This window comes from Vairimorpha necatrix, chromosome 10, assembly GCF_036630325.1.
Source record: "Vairimorpha necatrix chromosome 10, complete sequence".
Taxonomy (NCBI): domain Eukaryota; kingdom Fungi; phylum Microsporidia; family Nosematidae; genus Vairimorpha; species Vairimorpha necatrix.
Genome location: NC_088825.1, coordinates 728,506 through 748,124, shown reverse-complemented (window position 1 = coordinate 748,124; position 19,619 = coordinate 728,506). Strand labels below are relative to the sequence as shown.

The following is a 19,619-nucleotide window of genomic DNA, read 5'->3' as shown; positions in this document are numbered from 1 at the left end:
TAATTGCTTTAGTGTATAATTATATTTATTTATGTCATGTGCGGGTGTGCAATCCACTTGTGTCTGTCTAAATTGCTTTTTGTGCTGTAATTACTGTTACAAATCTCACAAGTAAATGTATAAAGCTTTGTGTGTATGTTAAGATGTCGTGTAAGGCCGCCTTTCTTAGAAAATGATTTCTTACAAAAACTGCATTCAAATTTCTTGATATTAAAATGGGTATAAGTGTGAGCACTGAGTTTAATTAATTTTGGATGCTCCTTAGAACAAATTAAACAAATAAAAGAAATATCAAGCATGGGCAAGGAAGATAAAAAAAAATATATATGACACGGCCTAGAAATGGGATATAAAAAGAAATATAGAGTGTTGTGGGGCGAGGCAAAAGAAAGAACTCGAAGATGATGTGTCCATGTTCGAATCCACGAGAGAGCATTTTTTTTTTTTTTAGTGCAGTTGGAACAACTCAGAAGATCATAATGATAAAGATAATCATATTTTTAGTTCAATGAAACTTGTGTGCGTCCAGCCGTAATGTGATTAGAAGGTGTCCTTAGCACAGTGGTAAAATGCAATGCTTCCATTGAGCAATGGCTGGGTTCGAATCCCAGGGGCATATAAATTGTTTCTACTTTCTATGATGCAGTTGGAACAACTCAGCTGATGAAAATGACCACGATAATCATTAAGTTGATTCAATGGAATTTGTGTGTGTCCAGCCACAAGGGGATTAGCATCTAGTGTAGAAACGCACCTCAAGGCCTGAAAAACAGTATCACCCTTGTGGGGACTTAGTATAACAAAAAAGTATTTAATGAGTAAAGCATAGTTGGAGCCCATGGCTGGTGCACTCTAGAGTGGGATCCTAAAGTTAACTAAGAGACTAGACGAAGTAGGTCAATAGAAGGTCTCGTGGACCCTATCCTACATGATTCTGTAACACGGTGGCCGAAACTAGTGGGAGACTGATGGTCAACTCAGCCAGATAAAAATTCCGGCTGGTGATGTGGGCATGTGTGCGATACAAATGGTAGTGGGGACATTTGAGTTAGTACGATGATGTCTCTCCCCGTGTTATAGATAACCATGTCCGTTGAGTATATCAGCCGTGAGGTCACTCTGGATGCGATTTAGGAATAAATGGAAAGTGTTCTTTTATAGCCAATGACAAATGGATACAGCGGAGCTTGCTGCCCGGCATGTTGTATAGAGGGGGGTTTTTATGATTAAGGATCATAAAGAACCAGTTGGATAAGAACCATGCCAGAATCCCCCGGCCCCTATGTAAGGTCTCTCCCTACTTCTTACTTGCAAAGAAAAAAAAGTGATTGATGATGTGGCACTGTCTACCTCCCTGGCTGCTCGGTGTGTCTAAATAAAAGCTTTTACTAAATGTTTTATTGTTTTTGTTCTCTCTCATCAATCGTTAAATTGCTATAAATTCGACCTTTTATGCTTAGTTTTATATTAATGTCAAAGTTGTCAGGAATTGGAGGGGGAAGCAAGTCTTATAAGTACCTTTTAATATTATGACATTTTAGATAAAATATACACTTTCTGGTCCATCATTGTAAGTCGAGGATGACGTATTTGTTTAAGCCAATGACTCGGCTTAATTGATTTGACAGCCAAGGATTTTAAATTAGAAGAGCGTTTTGAGCTTGTGAGCCTCAGACAAGATGATCAAGGGCAAAAGTGTTTATAAACCGAAAACATGGTAGCTTCGAGGGCAGTTATTGATACGTAAGGTACTTGATTGGGCAGCATAGTTTGAGCCAATGACTAAAGCGCTCTGGGGTAAAATTCAGAACCAATTAAAAGACTATACAGCGTAGAGCGATAGAAGGTTCAATGTACTCTATCTCACAAGAAAATATAGGACGGGACAGCCCGTTGAAAGACTGATCATTGCAATTTCATAAACGAGAGCTAGTGGTATGAGGTAGAAATGATAGTTATGGTCATTGTTGTTTGTACGACGATGTCTACCCCAAGCCTTTTAAGCAGTGCACGATATTATATCCTGAATTTTCTATCAGTGTACTTTAAATTTAACATAACACAGTCTTCTGATGCTAAGTCCAAGGATACTCCGAGTTAAATCAAGAAACTACAAAATATATGTTTCCTACATACACAAATCTATTTTAGCCAAAAGCCTCGTATATCTATGTAAAGAGATATCTTTTTGTTTAGAAGCAAAAAACTTCAATTTTTTTTTTGTTTTTTACCATATAATGTAAATTTGCGATGTTATTTATTAACATAGCTTTAAACTCGATGGTTAGGATCAACTCCTTTTTTACTTAGATCTATAGTTTTGATACTTACAACCTATGTGAAAATAATCCCTCTTCCAAATTCAAAAGTATTGAGTTTTTGATAAAGTGATTTAAGTTATTTTTTGTAGATTAATAACACTATATTGTAAATTTTTCATGTTTCTGTTATATTTGATAAAAAATGTGTTGATATTTAGTCAACTAAAAAAATTTAAAGATTATTTTTTCTGATTATATACAAATTCATACTTATTAATAATTCTTATTATAAATATAACAACTTTTTATGGTTAATTTTGATCTCTGTGAATTTATAACTATTAAATAAAATTTTTATTGGTTCTTTTTTTCTTATTGTGGTACATGTATCCAATGAAAGTTAATATTAAGCAAATGATTAAACCCGAAAGAATTATAAAAGCATATCTTTCATTATAATAACTTCTATCTTCCATAATATAACTTAAAGGTTCATTAGTAATTTCTGACGTTATTTTTTTAAAATCATAATTATCATTAATACACTCAGCTTTTGATAATAGATTCTGATTATGTTTTAAATATTGTAAGGCATAGTCCATCCAATCATGTTTATAACAACTTATGTACTGATACAATTGCCCTGTACACATTTTAACAACAAATGTAGGGAATTGATCAGTTTCATTATTCCTTATAAAGCATGTATTTTCTCTAATTATTTCTTCAACACAATCCATAGTTGAGTTTGCATTATTAATTCTATCTTTATAACAGAGACGTAGAATATTGTAATATTCCAATGTAAGGTTTACCATATCATATATAAATTTTTTTTCTGAAAATGAAAAATTATCTAATAAATAAGGATTCCATTTAGTTTTTCTAAATACGCTTTTAATTTTCTTAAAATATGCATCTCTCAATAAACTACGCAATTCTCTAAAACTAAATATTGAATTATTGCTCTCTGTCATATTTATAAAAATATCATGATTAATAATAGTGTCCCAAAAAAATACAATATAGCCTCGAATAGTTTCAAAAGACATATCTTCATCAGTAAAACTGTTTTTTAATGAAGCACAAGTCACTTCTTCAGTTAAATTTTTATTAATCATTGAACTTAATAGGTCATCGATGTATTCATCGGCTTTTATTATAGATAACATGTTTATGAAAAATTGAATAAAAATTAATAATAAATTCATTTGGGGTGAAAAATTAAAAAATTTCTAGTCAAGAAACCTTGATAAATATTCATTTTTGCATTTAAATCTGCTTAATTTGTCTTCTGTTATTGTCCTACTACAAATATTATTTAAAAAGAAATCCTGATTCAGTTAAGTAAATACATATGTCGTAAAATATCCCCATATGCTTTACACAAATCATAAAATGAGCTAATAAAGATGTGTAAGTTATATGATGCAAATCATACAATCTTTCTCATAAAGATATGATGCATGTTGGTCTTTGTACATTATCTTGTATATTAATATTTATGTCATGATAGAATGAAATGATTAATTATTAGTTTGAAAACAAAATATATTACAATATGACAAAAATATCCCAAACTAATTAAAGACCTAATATGCACCAAGCACGATTTAAAATTCGCTGAGATCCTAAAAATTACTAATAATAATTTTTAAATATCCAGAATCCTTATTGACTTGATGTTAAATAAGTAATTGAGTAAAGATTGACATGATTTTCATATGTTAAATAAAAATATATAGAAAATTGATACGGAGCTTTTTTATGTATTACGCGCCGAACTAAATAAAAAGTCTTTTTGTGAGTTTAGATGAATAAGCCCCGACCCTGTTAAAACCTCGGTTTAAAATTTAAAATGCAATTTTAATTAGTTAATATGTGATGAAAAAATAAATAATTGAAAACATATCCTTTGTATCTGTAGTGGAATTGTCCTTCAAAGCTCAATTGTTGCGGATATATTACAGTCTTATGTTTTCTAAACCAATAGCGTCTAATTTGACAGGACCCTCTCCCCGTCGTCTGTACAGCTAGTTCCGCTATATTAGATTAATCTCTTTTCGCCGTGTACCACTTAAAATTTCATGGTTTTCAATCAAAAAGGATAGACTCTAAATTGTTTTTTCGGCTCAATAGCCCAGATTGCCTTCTCTGAATTTCAATTTCATAGATTTGATATGTTTTCTGCGATATTAGCCAAACTTTGCCTTATATCATCACATTAAATTTAATATTGTTAGGATTCTTGATAGGTACCATTTTCTATATATAAATTAATCTATATTTAGATTACATTCACAACTATTAGTAAATCGCCCTAGGTTTATTATATTAACAAAAAAAGTGCAATTTTATTTTCTCTCTGGGAGACAAAAATAAGCATAAGTCATATTTTATATTTTCAATATCCCACATTCTCATGTTTTTGCTAGTCGCACTATCTTTTTTGTTTTTCTCTACATATTTATAAAGAATATTATTTGTATTTATATACTTAAATTTTCATGTTACAAAGTTAATACATGTAACTGCCTTGTTGTCTATTTTCTTCAATCAAATCCGTATAATCATACTTGAAAGCTAGTTGGTTCGTAATCTTCTTATGAGATAAAAAGTATAAACATCATTCCTCTTTATCAAATATCTGTATATCCGCTTTAACAATAATTGCTTCACATCTAGCCTGGTTACACTTTGACCAACCTAGTGAAAATGTCCTCTTTTTAAAAAAAACTTTAAAGATTTGTAGCAATTTGAATATTGGGTTGACGTTTTTTCTTTAATCATAAAATCTGCTTTTGCAATTCAACTAAATCTTTTAAGCTTTGTATTTTTTCAAGTACATACAACAAAAATTGTTAGCCTTATTTGAAAAAAATTTTGAAGATAGACTTTAGAAATGAGCATCAATATTTATTGTAAAGAAGCTTAACATGCGACTGTATTTAATTTGTACTTTAATATTTGGGCATTATGAAAAAAAATTAGAAGTATTTTATTTTTTAAAAGACAGCACGGTTTATTTTTTAAAAAAGTATTTTTTCGAGATTTTTTTTTCTTGTGTCAATGTTATTGAGGCATATTTACGATTTCTTTCAACTGATCCTTTTTTCAAAGATTATAGAAACAAGATTATTTTTATGTATTTTAAGCTCTTTTAATATCTAGCTCTTCTTAACCACTCACCTTTTCTCGGCAGCCGGGTTCTGATCTAGTTTTTTTTTTTTTTTTTCTTTGCAAGTAAGAGGTAGGGAGAAACCTTACATAGGGACCAGAGGGATTTGGGTGTGATCCTTTTCCAACTGGTACTGTGAGATTCTTACTCACTAAAACTCCCTCCGTATAACTTGCCGGTGCAGCAAGCTCCGCCGTATCCATTGGACTTTGGCTCCAGGAGAACACTTTCCATTTATACCTCAAATCGCGTCCAGAGTGACCTCACAGCGGATATACTTAACGGGCATGGTTATCTATAACCCGAGGAGAGACATCATCGTACTGACTCAAAGGTCCCTACAATCATCTGTATCGCACACACGGCTCCTTACACGACCACATCCCCAGCCCGGCGTTTTTATTGGGCTGCGTTGACCACCAGTCTCCCACTAGTTTCGGCCACCGTGTTACAGAATCATGTAGGATAGGGTCCACGAGACCTTCTATTGCCCTACTTCGCCTAGTCTCTTAGTTAGCTCTAGGATCCCACTCTAGAGTGCACCAGCCATGGGCTCCAACTAGGCCGTACCCATTAGATACTTTTATGTATCATTAAGTCACCAAAGGGCGATACTGCTTTTTGGCCTTGAGGTGCGTTTCTACACTAGATGCTAATCCCCTTGTGGCTGGACACACACAAGTTTCATTGAATCAACTTAATGATTACCGTGGACATTTTCATCATCTGAGTTGTTCCAACTGCATCATAGAAAGTAGAAACAATTTGGTGCCCCTGGGACTCGAACCCAGCCCATTGGTCAATGAGAACATCCCTTCGACCACTCGGCCAAGGGCACCTGGTTCTGATCTAGTGTACATTATCAGCTACTCCAATAAATATTCTTTTATTGTAAACAAATATATGCTTTATTTACTATTACTTTTACATCTCTTTTACTTCATCTTTCATATTTTTTTATTTATGAAAGTTTGCTATTTACATTTATTTTCAATGTCCATAATTATATTTATATAATCAGTTTTTAGTACACTTCATAAAAAAAACCCTGGATGTTTATCGCCTAAAATAATGTTTAACTATAGTAATTTTTTTAAAGAACAAACTAAAGTCATTTATACACTAAGAATTAGAGCAATAAAAAAGACCTAAGCAAATAAAAAATATTATTTATGAACATATATACTCAAGTATGACCTTCGTTGTAATCAACATATAAAAGGTCCTTAGTTAGGCATTTAAAATAGAATGATAATAAATAATTTCTTATAAATATCAGTAAAACAAGTCAAAAATATAAGTAAAAAACCGAAGAGAATATTCTCATTTTGTTTAGTCACAATTATATTTGGCACGATTATACTAAAAATGACTAATGTTAATTTCTAACTTCTAAATTTGTCAAAAATTAACCAATGAAACATTGTAATGTTTTTATATCCCTTTATGTGTTAATTAATTTGAAGTAATAGTCTGACTATGCAAATTTATAAAATTTAGATACTCCTTCGTAAATTTACAGGGTTTGCATTTGTTTAGTCCAACTTTTGCATTTTTATAGTCCATTTTTTAGAAAAAAAATAACAAAAAACCCAGAATTTGATATATAATAAACAATCAATAGAATTATGTGTCAAATAATATACAACCTCATTAATTATATAAACTCATTTTTCTGCCTTGCCATTTCCAACCATCTTACCATATTAGTGTAAAATCCATTACACGAAAGGCTAAAATAATCGTTCACACTTGTTCCAAGTCCATTTCTACTGTATTATTTGAGTTTCGTATAGCACAAAACCTCGATTTTATCATAAAAAAAAAAAATTACTCAATAGGATCAAGCTGTGGGGAATATGGAGGCAAAAAACATAAGATATGCCTAATTCTCTTAGCTTACACAAAACTTCTCTTGAATGATGAAATTTGGCATTATTCATTATTAAAATCTTTTGAGGATTTGTTATAAAAAAATTTACAAGATTACTTTCAATAAATTCGACGAATAAAGCTGAATTATATGCGCCCCTTTTTATTTCGTATGCTATAATATTCGATTTCGAAATCACGCAAAGACAACTTAAATTTTGCCTCGATTTGCAGGGACTGTTTTAAATGCTTGGTACATGATCGTTTGAAACCCGCTTTGGAAAAATAAACCCACTTTGATGTTTTAAAGGACCCCCCTTTAAAAAAAATGGCCAAATTGGCAAAAACATTTTTTGTTGAGGCAGATTGGGGTTTTAATGATGAAATGTATTTATACATGGATTATAAAGAAAAGTTTATTTTGGAAACATTTGATGCTGAATCGGCGTGCGCCTTGCTCGTTTCTGTAACTAGTAGAAATACTGCTTTTTCCTTGAGGTAATACAAGAAAATGTATAACCTGTTTCTATTATGATCTCTAATCAATGGGTAGCATAATGCCACATTAGCCTAAGCAAAGGGATGGAGCACAGTACTAAGATTCACTTTATAAATGCTGTAACCTCTAGCGATTCTGAGTCACAATACCATATAATTTAGTTGGTTTTGGCTCATTTCTATAAGAGATATTCGATCTAGATATAAACAAAGAAGAACACTATGAGTACCTTTTACAGTTCCACTGGGCTTTTCAAATTCTTAAAAATCCCCGGATAAATTGTCTTCTGTCATTATTTAAAATTAATCATCAAGTCCCTTTTTTTATAATTTTTTTTATTTTTCCCTTTTTTTTATTTTTCAAAGCAGGTTCCAAACGGTCATTTACCAAATGCTTTTTTGTTTTTAAAAGAAACCCCATAATGCCTTGTTGTATGAGCATTAAAGCCAGTTTCATCCAAAAAAATCAAACTTTCTAAAGAATATCCCGATATTCCCATGGCATATTCAGCTCTTTTATCAATTTTGTCCTGCGAATTACGCTCTACGGGAATTAGAGATAGTCTTTTCCTCAAAATATTTAGATATTTTAGCTTTCTTGAAAAAGTCGACAAAGATATTGAAACGAGCTAATGTATTCGGCTCTTCCTTAATTTCGCCAAGAGTCTTGTCATTACTGCGTGCAATGATGTTTTTTAGCACTAGGTCGATAGGCTTTAGCACTCTAGGAGATGAAACTTTAGAACGATTTATTAAACTTGTAGACCAAATAGATTCTCCCTCTAACATTTTCATATGGATCCTCCAAACTGTTTTATAACTTAAATTTAATTTGTTTCAATATTTTTTAAGGTCAAATTTCGATTTTTATAAGTCTTTCAATCAGTTTAAAGACATCTGGAGTGACTGTAGATCTCGCTTTTCTAGGCATGAGGGTGGGGGGGGGGGGGTTTCAAAAAAAGGCCATTGAGATATAAAAAATGGACTATAAAAATGCAAAAGTTGGACTCAAAAAATGCAAACCCCTGTAAAATAGACTAAGGATGTAAATCACAAAAAAAAAAAACATATTTACTAAAAATTAGAAAATTTAATTTATTACAAACAAACGAAATACATCGATCTTTCTACGAAAAAAAACAAAATAACCCCAATAAAGTTATGTTTATACATAAAAATTAACAAATATAAAAAAATTATAATATTGAATGAGTAATAGTACAATTGAACTCATAAAGGAAAAAATAAAGTCACGAGTAAAAATGATTTGTAGTACAAAATTAAACTTTAAAGACACCTTAGGTCAATTAACGAATTTGGTATTTCACTTATAAATTATTATGTTGGTGTACTAGATTTAGAACCGGAGATATTTGAGGAGATAGACTCATTTATTAGAATGTCATTGAAAGTACATAAAGGTCATTCACAGCTGGCATGCAAAGAAAGGCTATATCTTCCCCGCGATGCGCTCGGAAGGGATCTTAACAGTGCAGTGTTAAAAAGTGAAAGCATGCTACTCAAACTAAGGACGGACTTCGAACAATCGGTCAATATCTACCCCAGCAAACGAGCCATCTTAGTAAACCAAGAAAAAAAGAAAACCACTTTTTTCTAATTAAAGCATACGTCAGGAAAAATATAAGCTAATAGATGTGGAACAAAAATCACAACGGAAGCTCAGTAAAAACCCTATACAACAACAAAAGTATTAAAACAGAACATAAAAAGTTGTTTAGGGCAAAATAAAATAAAATAGTTTACATTAAAAACTCATCACTAAGGCTTAAAGTAGGTAAAACGAGTACTAGGACAGAAAGTAAGTTATGTGCATCGCAAGACCGAATTATTTTTATGGATTGATTGAGAATTGCCCCTATTCAATAAATCAGCAAAGACTGTGGATCATCTAGCGACAAAGTGCGAAAAAATGCTAGGACACGATTAATGAGAAGGCATAATGAAATTGTTAAATGCATCAACCTACTACTATGCGAAAATATAAAGTTTAGCCTAAGAAGAGATTAAGAAACCCCTCAGTACAACAGATATTTGCCGACAAAGATGCGGAAATTGAATAACACGACGGTAAAAACAGACATAAAGATCAAACATAATAAACCGGAGATTGTCGTAGTAGATAAAAAGAACAAATTGATCAGAAAAATCGAAATAGGCGTTACATCACAAGAGAATCTACAGCAAAACAAAAGCGATAAGTTAAAAAAGTATGATGTCCTCGCGAACGAACTAGGCCTAATTTATGGTTTTAAAACAGAAATAATTCCCTACGTAGTCACTTGGGCGGTATAGTGACTAAGTTTTACTAATCTTATACCCCCAAGACTTGAAATCCCTAATAAGGTAGAAGCGTACATCAGATGATCACGCCAAAGAAGACGCCCGAAAGCATTTCTCTGGACTACCGAAGGAGAGGAGACGAAGCCGATGTGGAAAGGACTATGGAAACGATAAGCCACTTACAAGCAGGAGACGCCAATACGGAACCTATTCTTGTTAAACTAAAAATATAAATTACAATGAGCATACCCTAATTAAATTTATTTATATTGAATGAAATATTTTGTTAGAGATTTTATTTACACCATTTTTTGTCCAAATAAAATTTAATAAAAAAAATATTGTTAACATCTCTTAGAGCTTGTTTTAAATTAACATATGGTCCATGTTTACTTTAGCCCCTTTATCAATAAAAATACAGAATCTTTTTTTAGACTTGCTTTTTCGTAGCCAAAGTAAAAAATATACCAAAAAATTAAGTTAATTAATATAAAATAATAACTAAAATAAATAAATTCCTCTTACTCATAAAAATTTGTTCGTCTACTAATTAATCAAGACTTATCTTTATCATTCTCTTTATAAGCAATACAATTATAAGTAAATTAAGTTGTTAAAAATGACGCCATGGACGAACTTAACAATTATATAAAGAGATGATATTTTACTTCCAAAAAATCATATCTTGTAAAATTAATGTTATATTTTACTTATTGACATGAACCGGAGTAATATTTCCGTTTTTTTAATACATTTCTAAAATATTTGTATTATATTTATATTTATTTATGTTTGATCTGTTTTTATTGTTATTCTTCATGCTCGGTGTCTTCTAACTTTTTCTGACTATTTATATTTATTTATATAACATAACGTTTCATGTCCGATCGTTAGAGATCTCCGCCTTTGACTATTCGTTCGGAGCAGTGTTTTACTGATTAAAGTTTTAACACAGTAAAACAAAGATGTCATGGTTTTGAGGACTATACACTTATGAATACTATTAAGAGGATAAACTTTGGGTTTCTCTGCATTCGTTAATAAAATAAATGAATAGCTAGAAATGAAAAATTAACATATGATAAAAAAATAATAATTACCAAACCTAGAATCTGCTTAAATTAATAAACTAAATAAAAACTGTTTAATGATTTTAAAAATTAATAATGACGACAAAATAATATCATAACACATTTCTACAGTTCAAACATCCATGAACACTGATTAAAAAAGCTTATTAAAACGAATTTACTATCATCTATTCTATATTAAATGACCAAATAGGATTTTTATTAGACCATTCTTTGCATTGTATAAATTTATATTTGTTACTTTCACATCTGTCCGCTTCGACTTTTAAGAACATAGGAAAAGAGAAAAAACATGTATTCATATCTTAAGGAGGTTAAGTAAAAATTAGGCAGAATTTTTTGTAATATTCTGCACTTGTTTTGATAAGTGCACTTACTGCCCCTCTCTAGAAACTAGCTTAACGTGTAATAATATAATATATTAGCGGCAGAGCATTTATATGAACTAAATTGTGTTAATTTTCGACTATAATTTATTTTAATATTTTACAGATTATAGGATGATTATATTTATCCGATCGGTCCTACAGTAACCTAAAACTTCCGCTCTTTTATTTTAGGTAGTCTTTTCTTGTTATGTGCAAGTCCACTCTGCTTGTTACAAAGAGGATTTCAATAGTATTTATTTACAAATATCTTTAAATTTCAATAACATATTAACTAATACTTTTTAAGATTTACAGCAGATTTTTTATCTTTGACGCCAATAAAATCTTTTTTGGTTGTTTTTTATGACAACATAGTTTAGTTTACGTTTTTAAATAATTCTGTGTTTGAATCAATTTTGAAATTTTTTAAACATTCTAGTGTTTAAAGTTTAAGTATTTTTAGTGTTAATATTCATTATTTCTATAAAGTTTGTTGTATTTGTGTATAAATGCTATTACTTTTATAGCTAATTAAGTTCTTATTATGTATAATTGCATTTATATTAAAAAAACAAAAATCTTTATATTTCTAGGTAAATTGTATAAAAAAAAGAGTACCGTTTAAACATAGACTCGAAATTGCTATACATAAATATTTATGTATACTATAGAAAATATATTGTTTTTGAATAAGAAAACTTAAAAATTTTTAATTCTTATCAATAAGAATCTGCTTTTCCTCATCATAATTTTTTTTCCTTCTGCGACAGCATTTTATTAGTGTTTTACCGAAACAACATAGTAGTGAGACAATAAAAAATATACAGCTAAACACTGCAGACAATAATTTCCAATAAAGTTTGAAAAATCCCCCAATTGCGTTCATAGAATCTTCTAATTTATTTTTAACATTCTCCAACTTATTCTTTTTGTTTTTATTTCCATCTTTTGGTTTTTCATTTGTATTTTTATCTTCATCTTTTGGTTTTTCAGTAGTAGAATCTTTTTCATCTTTTGGTTTTTCAGTAGTAGAATCTTTTTCATCTTTTGGTTTTTCAGTTGTACTTTTCTTTCCATCTTTTGGGTTTTCAGTTGTATTTTTATCTTCATCTTTTGGTTTTTCAGTTGTATTTTTATCTTCATCTTTTGGTTTTTTAGTCGTAAAATCTTTTTCATCTTTTGGTTTTTCAGTTGTATTTTTATCTTCATCTTTTGGTTTTTTAGTCATAAAATCTTTTTCATCTTTTGGTCTTTTAGTCGTAATTTCAATTTCATCTTCACGTTTCTTACTTTTGTTAGAGTCATTATTATTACCATGTGTTTTTTGATTATTATTTCCTGCACCTCCTTTGTGTGGTTGTAGGACATTCGAGTTTATACTAGAACCTATACCAGAAGCAACATCAGAGGCAGTATCTAATCCTTCAATTATTCCTTTCCCGATTTTAATGCCATTATCAATACGCCCAGTAAATTTACCTATACTTTTTTTAACTAAAGCTCCTCCTCCTTCTACAGCTATATCTTCCAAAACACCTGTCGCACCAGAAAGTACGTCACCAATTCCACCAATGACTTTTGAAAAAAAGCCTGGCCCATTTGATCCAGGTGCATTAGGAGGATATTCATTATTATAATTTGGATATGGCATATAATTACCGCCAAATTGGGCATTGTATCTGTCTTTATCTTCGTTATAGTTTTTTGCATTCTTATCTATTGTATTCGTTTCAGTTGTGATTGTATTTGATGTCATTGTAGTGACATCATTGTTAGGATTATCACTATTAGTATTATTCGTATTTTCATATGGTATTGATGCAGTAGACGAAACAGTAGTATCATACTTTACGGTGGTCATATTAACTTCTGTGGTGGTTTTATCATAAGAACTATTACTTGTTTCAATGGGAGAATGAATTTCTGTAGTGGTTTCCTCATCTGTGTTTTTTATTGTAGTAGTACTCAAATCCTCTTTTGGTGTAGTAGTGTATTCCGAATTTACTATTGTGCTAGATGTAGACTTGACTTCACTTTCAGTTGTGCTATAATTATTTTTAACAGCATTATTAGAATTGTCGAAAATTTCATCTTGAAATTCAATTGGTAATTCTGTTTCTCTGTTATTATCGTACTTCGAATTATAAATTATCTCATAAAAATTATCATTTATAATTGATGAGTATCTAGAAGAGGGTTGAACTTCATTATATAAATCATATTTTACATTTTTTTCACTAGGCAATATATTATATTCATTCGTCGAGGGACAAATATAATTTAATAAAGAAATTCCAGAAGCTGCAACGTATATTAATTTTTTGAAATTAGGTTTATGTTTTATGGCATCATTGGAAAAATAAAATTTATCATCAAAATCATCAACAAGCTTATGCAATTTCGCCACAATTTCATTGTATTTTATGCCATTAAACACATTTTCTAATTCATCTTTTTCATTGGCTGAATATTGTAGATCGATGCATTTATCTATATCTGACCATAAATGTTTATATTCTAACGGCGTTAGAAATAATTTCTGAAATTTTTTGCTGGATAACATGAATATAAGCTCAGCACTTTCACTTACAAATTTTCGAAAAAATTTATGACACTTACTTTTAGCATATGGGTGTAATTCTTCACTGCATGCATAATTCTTTACTGATTCATAAAAAATATCTTCCATCTCTTTAAGGTATAAATAAGAATTTTTTTTGGTAGGGTAGATCTTTCGCAGCCTATCATAAAATTCTATTCTCTCGTTAAATAATTGTAACAATCTATCACAGACATTTTTAAGTTGAGTAAAATCGATGTCTTTTATATATTTATTGTTCAATTCTTCATACGTGCTTTTAATTTCGTTATCCTCATTTTGTAAATTATAATCTGGTGTTAATTTAGAACTATGAATAGTCTTTTCGATGGTATTGTCCAGACCTGTGTCTGAAAACACAGAATATCTTGGAGTTTCAATATCATTTTTTTCTGGAAAATTGCTTAAATACGTATTATCATAATTCGTTTTTATTTGATTATTTTGTTCCCTAGTATAGATTGTACATTTCAAAAAACTAAATAAGGAGATCGATATTACAAAAATTTTTTTTATCATGGGGTAAATTGGAAAAAAAAATATTTATACCTTCATGTCATATATCATAATGTATTTTTTTTCATAATTATAAATGAGAAAGCCTAAAAATATTATTTTATTTGCAAAAAAAAATTTATTTTACATTACTTTTTTTATAATTTTTTGAAAGATGTCAATTTATTTAATGTTTAATGAGAGCTGTTTTGTATAAAATGTACAACGAAAACTTGAAACATTTAAAATAATATTTACAATTTTCTTTCAGTTTAAAGTATTAATAATTTATGGTTATTGATTTTGTGAGATACGTTTATAACTTACATTTTTTTATCTTGAAAAATTTATAGATTTTTATTAAATTATTCATTTTTAGCAATAATTTTGTCAAATAAGTTTTTAATATGAGAAATTTTAAAAATTTAAGTCTTCTAGATCGCATTTTGTAGGAAAAACTATTACGAATGGTCTTAATACTTAATTTTAATTTCAATTTGTGAAAATGTTTTAACTGGTTAAAGTTTTATTAATTTGACAGATCTTGAAATACATGTCATATAAAAAAAATGCATTTCATATAATTCGGAAAAAAAATCGAATATGTGGAATAAATTTATTGTGTTATAAAACCAACTCTTAAAAGTAAAAGTTTCGGACTTATTATGCATCAATTATGAAGCTTGTTATTGTTGGAGGAGAGTATTTTTTATGTTTTTTGCATAAATATATATACATGGTCTTGGTCTTTGGAACAGGTGGCCTAAGCCCAGTGGCAGAAGACGATGCTTCCATTGAGCAATGGCTGTGTTCGATTAGAGGGGAAACAAAATTTTTTCTACTTTATATGATGCAGTTGGAACAACTCAGATGAAGAAAATGTCTACGGTGACCATTAAGTTAATTCAACACAAAATTGTGTGTTTCCAGCCATAAGGGGATTAGCATATAGTGTAGAAACGCCCCTTAAGGCCGAAAACAGTATTCCCCTTATGGTGACATAATATACATAAAAGTATCTGATGAAACGGCCTATTTTGAGCCCATCACTGGTGCACTTAAGAGTGGGATCTAGAGCTAACCAAGAGACTAGAGGAATTAGGGCAATAGAAGGTCTCGAGGACCCTATTTTACTAGATTTTGTAACACGGTGACCAACTAGTGGGAGACTGGTGGTCAACGCAGCCAGATAAAAATGACCGGCTGGTGATATGGGCGTGTGTGGGATACAAATAGTTGTATGGATCTTTGAGTTAGTACGATGATGTCTCTCATCGGGCTATAGATAACCATCTCCGTTAAGTATATCCGCTGTGAGGTCACCCTGGACGCGATTTGAGGTATAAATGGAAAGTGTTCTCCTGGAGCCAAAGCCCATTGGATACAGCGGAGCTTGCTGCACCTGCAAGTTGTATGGAGGGAGTTTTAGTGAGTAAGAATCTCACAGTGCCAGATGGATGAGGATCACGCCCCAATCCCTCTAGTCACTATGTAAGGTTTTCCCCTCCTCTTACTTGCAAGGGAAAAAAATGGTCTTTGGAACACTTTGCTAAAAAGGGTATTTTTGCAAATTTGTCATTTTTGCCCCAAAATTGAACGATATGATGAGGGGCTCGAAAATATTTACTATAGCAATCGAAATTAAAGCTGTAAGTGGCAAAAATGAAATAGGATTGTAAAACAACTTTTATAAAGAAATTTGTATTTATATGTGTTTGGAAAGCTTGTAAAATTAAAGGGTCATTATCAAAAGACCATCATTCTATCATAAAATAAAAGTATTTTAGACATTTTGTTAGCAATAAAACTATGGTTTTAAAAGTTTAACGGATCCTAATAAGTTGATTTTTGGGTATTAGTCATAAATATAAAACGTAAAATAAAAAACAATTTTTTATTGGAAAACAAAGTTTACAATTTTACTGTTTAAATAGATGGACAAAGAAAAGTAGTAGAAATAGAAAAAAGCAAATTTGGTAAATTAAATACCACAGAAAACATCGTATCGATCATATGGAAATTGGGGCTGTATAAAGAACCGCCTCAAGAAAGATAATAATATTTCAGTACATAATGACAAAGCTAACACTTGGAAGAACTAATTAAAATTATGTTCACTGTAAATTAATAATACACAGTGACTGCGGTAAGTCCTACAAAAACTAAAAAATTAGTTGGCTGTTCATATACTCCTAAAATACACTTAAATTTGTAAGCAATTCCAATAGCTGCCATTCTTACAATATTGTAGGGAATTGAAGCGAAGAAAAAAATGAGCCTCGGCAAGACATAGAACACTGATTACTGGTTCATTAATAAAATTTATGCCAAGAACGAACTTAAAAAGTGATTTATTAACAAAATTATTAGATTTTTTTTTCTTCTTTTTGCCGTTTTGACTTTCCAAAAAAATATTTATAGTCTAAAAACTCCCCAAGTGGCTCTTTTAACCAAAAGTTCTCGTTCAGACAGCGTTACCAAATTTTTATAATAAACAAAAAGTAGAAAATAACCTAAATTTTGTTTAGCGAAAAAAGAAGCATACTAGTCGTAATGGTTAATTCAAATCTTTTATTTGATCACTATATGTTCTTTTGCTTTACAAAGTCTTTAACCCAAAAATTGTTATATTTAAATATAAAACTAGCAATCTAATTGTTCTATTAGTTACATATAATTTATAGAAGATAGGAACAAAAATATGCTCATGCAAATGAGTGGCGCCAACAAGAATAGAAATTTTTATATACGACCTTGGCATTCAACGAGTTGAACTTTTTTCAATGCTTCTTATTAACTGTTATATAAAGACAACAATATTAGTGTATAAAAAATATATATAATGTTACGAATATAGATGTATAAAATAAGCTTTTTATTGTGTTTATCCCCCGTGTATTGTATTAATAAGTGTAATAATAGACAACCCACTTAGATCAGAGTCATAACACCCAGATAATTCCCAGTCACTGTCGTCTAATAGACACAATACACCATCCTTAATAGTCCCGTCGTTATTTGTATACTCTGTAGTTATATCAGAATATATCTTGAGGAAGATACTTTTGATATTATTTTCGGTCTCAATATTGTAGTCTTTGTCATTGAGAGATGGATCAGCACTGCCACTGAATCTTACTATCATAATAAGAGGGTAAGAGAAGAATAAAAGATATTAAAAATATTTAAATTATTTGTGAATTACTATTCTTAAGTTTCAAAGACTGCTTAAAACATAAACCAAGTAAAAATGGGATTGTTTCAAGATTCCTTTTGTAGACTCGCATCTGAGACTCACATGGTAATCCAGCGTGAGCAAGAAAGGAGTTCTTTAAAATCCTCGGCTGATATGGTCAAGAGTTTAGAGATCACCATTTTAACCAAAAAATAAAAAATAAATATATATATTTATTAGATTCTACATTTATATTCACAAGCTTAACTTTTATATTTCATGCATAAACTGTTATTAGAAAGCAATTGTTATATTTATTTACTGAAGATATAGTCCACATGTCAAGCGTAGGATGCCACATGTCAATGTCTTTTGATAAATAATTGGATGATATTTGGCATGGTATACTAAAGATAAACTTGAATAATCATCTTTTCGCGTGTTCTTTGAGCTCAAAATCACGTCTGCTTGAATATGAAAAAAAAATCGACGATGGCGAGATTCGAACTCGCGCTCCCAGAAGGAACTAGATTAGCAATCTAGCGCGTTAACCACTTTGCTACACCGTCAAAATATACAAAAACTATAAAATATCATACCGATAAAATAGAGGCACCTGAAAGAAATTGTTAAAATTTTTAGTGGCAACATAACAATATAAAAGAATAAAATTAAACCTTTTATTCCTCTCTTTTTTTAAGACGGGATTTTCTTCTTTTTCTTTTGGTTTCGACTCCATTGCTTTTTTTCTTTCTTCCTTTAACTTCAACACCTTTGCTTTTTCTTCTTCTTCCTTTGGCTTTGAGCCTTGCTTTTTCTTCTTCTTCCTTTAACTTCAACTCCAGGGCTTTTTTCTCGATTTCCTTTTCATAAAATTCAATTGAAGAAGGCTTCTCAACATTCAATGATACCATATGCCCAAATCTAAACAAAGACTTAACTTCTTTTCCTTTTTTCTTAAAATCAAAATAATAAAAACTTTTAGCTTCATTGGGCACTATAATGTCACTTATATATTCTTGTCCTGGTTGGTAATATGCATTTTTAGACACATCTATACAGTACCCTATAATTACATTAGTATTAAATACAAAGTCGTCTTTATGTATTCTAGAACATAAAAAATACTTAGAAGAAGAGAACATTGATTTATAGCCATCATCTTTATGGTTAGACAAAGCAGATATCAAATTACCGAAGTCTTCTACATTTAAGATAGAAAAATTTTCGACATTGTCAAATTTAGGAGCAAAAGACATTGTTACGCCGAACCATTCGTCTTTATCGATAATCATGTCCAAACCTATATAAAGATCGATGTAAATGTTTTTAAAGTTATTGATAAACAAGACATGAGACAGTAGAGGATTAAAAAAAAGTAGGAAGATCATATTTGGGGAGAAAATAATAAAAATTTTAAATATAAATTTGTTGAACTTTTTTCTTAAAATTGATTCGTTGTCTATATATGAAAAAAAAAGAAAATTGTCAGAATTCGTAGAACTTAATAATAACAACTATTCGTAAAATTTTATCGAAGGTCCTAGCACCAAAAAAAAAGAAAAAAAAATTGTCGCGGTATAAAATATTTTAGCTTATTAAAAAGAAATATGTATGTTTTAATATAAAATTAGTTATAAAAATACACAAAACTCATTTTTTAACTGGCATATGCCATTATAGATTTTTAGCCACGCGGAATAAACTAGTAATATTTCTAAGGAAGCGATGAAATTGATCATGTGGAGAGTGTAAATTGACTTATAAAGACGTATTATGCC

General features: G+C 30.2%; 4 protein-coding genes and 1 non-coding gene across 5 annotated transcripts; all 5 read right to left on the bottom strand.

Moving 5' to 3' along the window:
• Window positions 1–2,602: 2,602 nt before the first annotated feature.
• Window positions 2,603–3,472, bottom strand: VNE69_10091 (putative SP-containing membrane protein; the record flags this gene model as incomplete). Its single annotated transcript, XM_065474813.1, has 1 exon — window positions 2,603–3,472. One exon carries the CDS (start codon window positions 3,470–3,472, stop codon window positions 2,603–2,605), a length of 870 nt encoding a protein of 289 aa, XP_065330885.1.
• Window positions 3,473–12,278: 8,806 nt separating this feature from the next.
• Window positions 12,279–14,687, bottom strand: VNE69_10090 (putative SP-containing membrane protein; the record flags this gene model as incomplete). Its single annotated transcript, XM_065474812.1, has 1 exon — window positions 12,279–14,687. One exon carries the CDS (start codon window positions 14,685–14,687, stop codon window positions 12,279–12,281), a length of 2,409 nt encoding a protein of 802 aa, XP_065330884.1.
• Window positions 14,688–17,547: 2,860 nt separating this feature from the next.
• On the bottom strand, window positions 17,548–17,808 carry VNE69_10089 (ubiquitin-related modifier 1-like (URM1); the record flags this gene model as incomplete). The annotated part of the gene is made up of 1 exon (XM_065474811.1): window positions 17,548–17,808. One exon carries the CDS (start codon window positions 17,806–17,808, stop codon window positions 17,548–17,550), a length of 261 nt encoding a protein of 86 aa, XP_065330883.1.
• Window positions 17,809–18,325: 517 nt separating this feature from the next.
• On the bottom strand, window positions 18,326–18,407 carry VNE69_10905. Its single transcript has one exon. It is a non-coding gene; the product is annotated as a tRNA-Ser (tRNA).
• Window positions 18,408–18,518: 111 nt separating this feature from the next.
• Window positions 18,519–19,133, bottom strand: VNE69_10088 (uncharacterized protein; the record flags this gene model as incomplete). The annotated part of the gene is made up of 1 exon (XM_065474810.1): window positions 18,519–19,133. One exon carries the CDS (start codon window positions 19,131–19,133, stop codon window positions 18,519–18,521), a length of 615 nt encoding a protein of 204 aa, XP_065330882.1.
• Window positions 19,134–19,619: the final 486 nt, after the last annotated feature.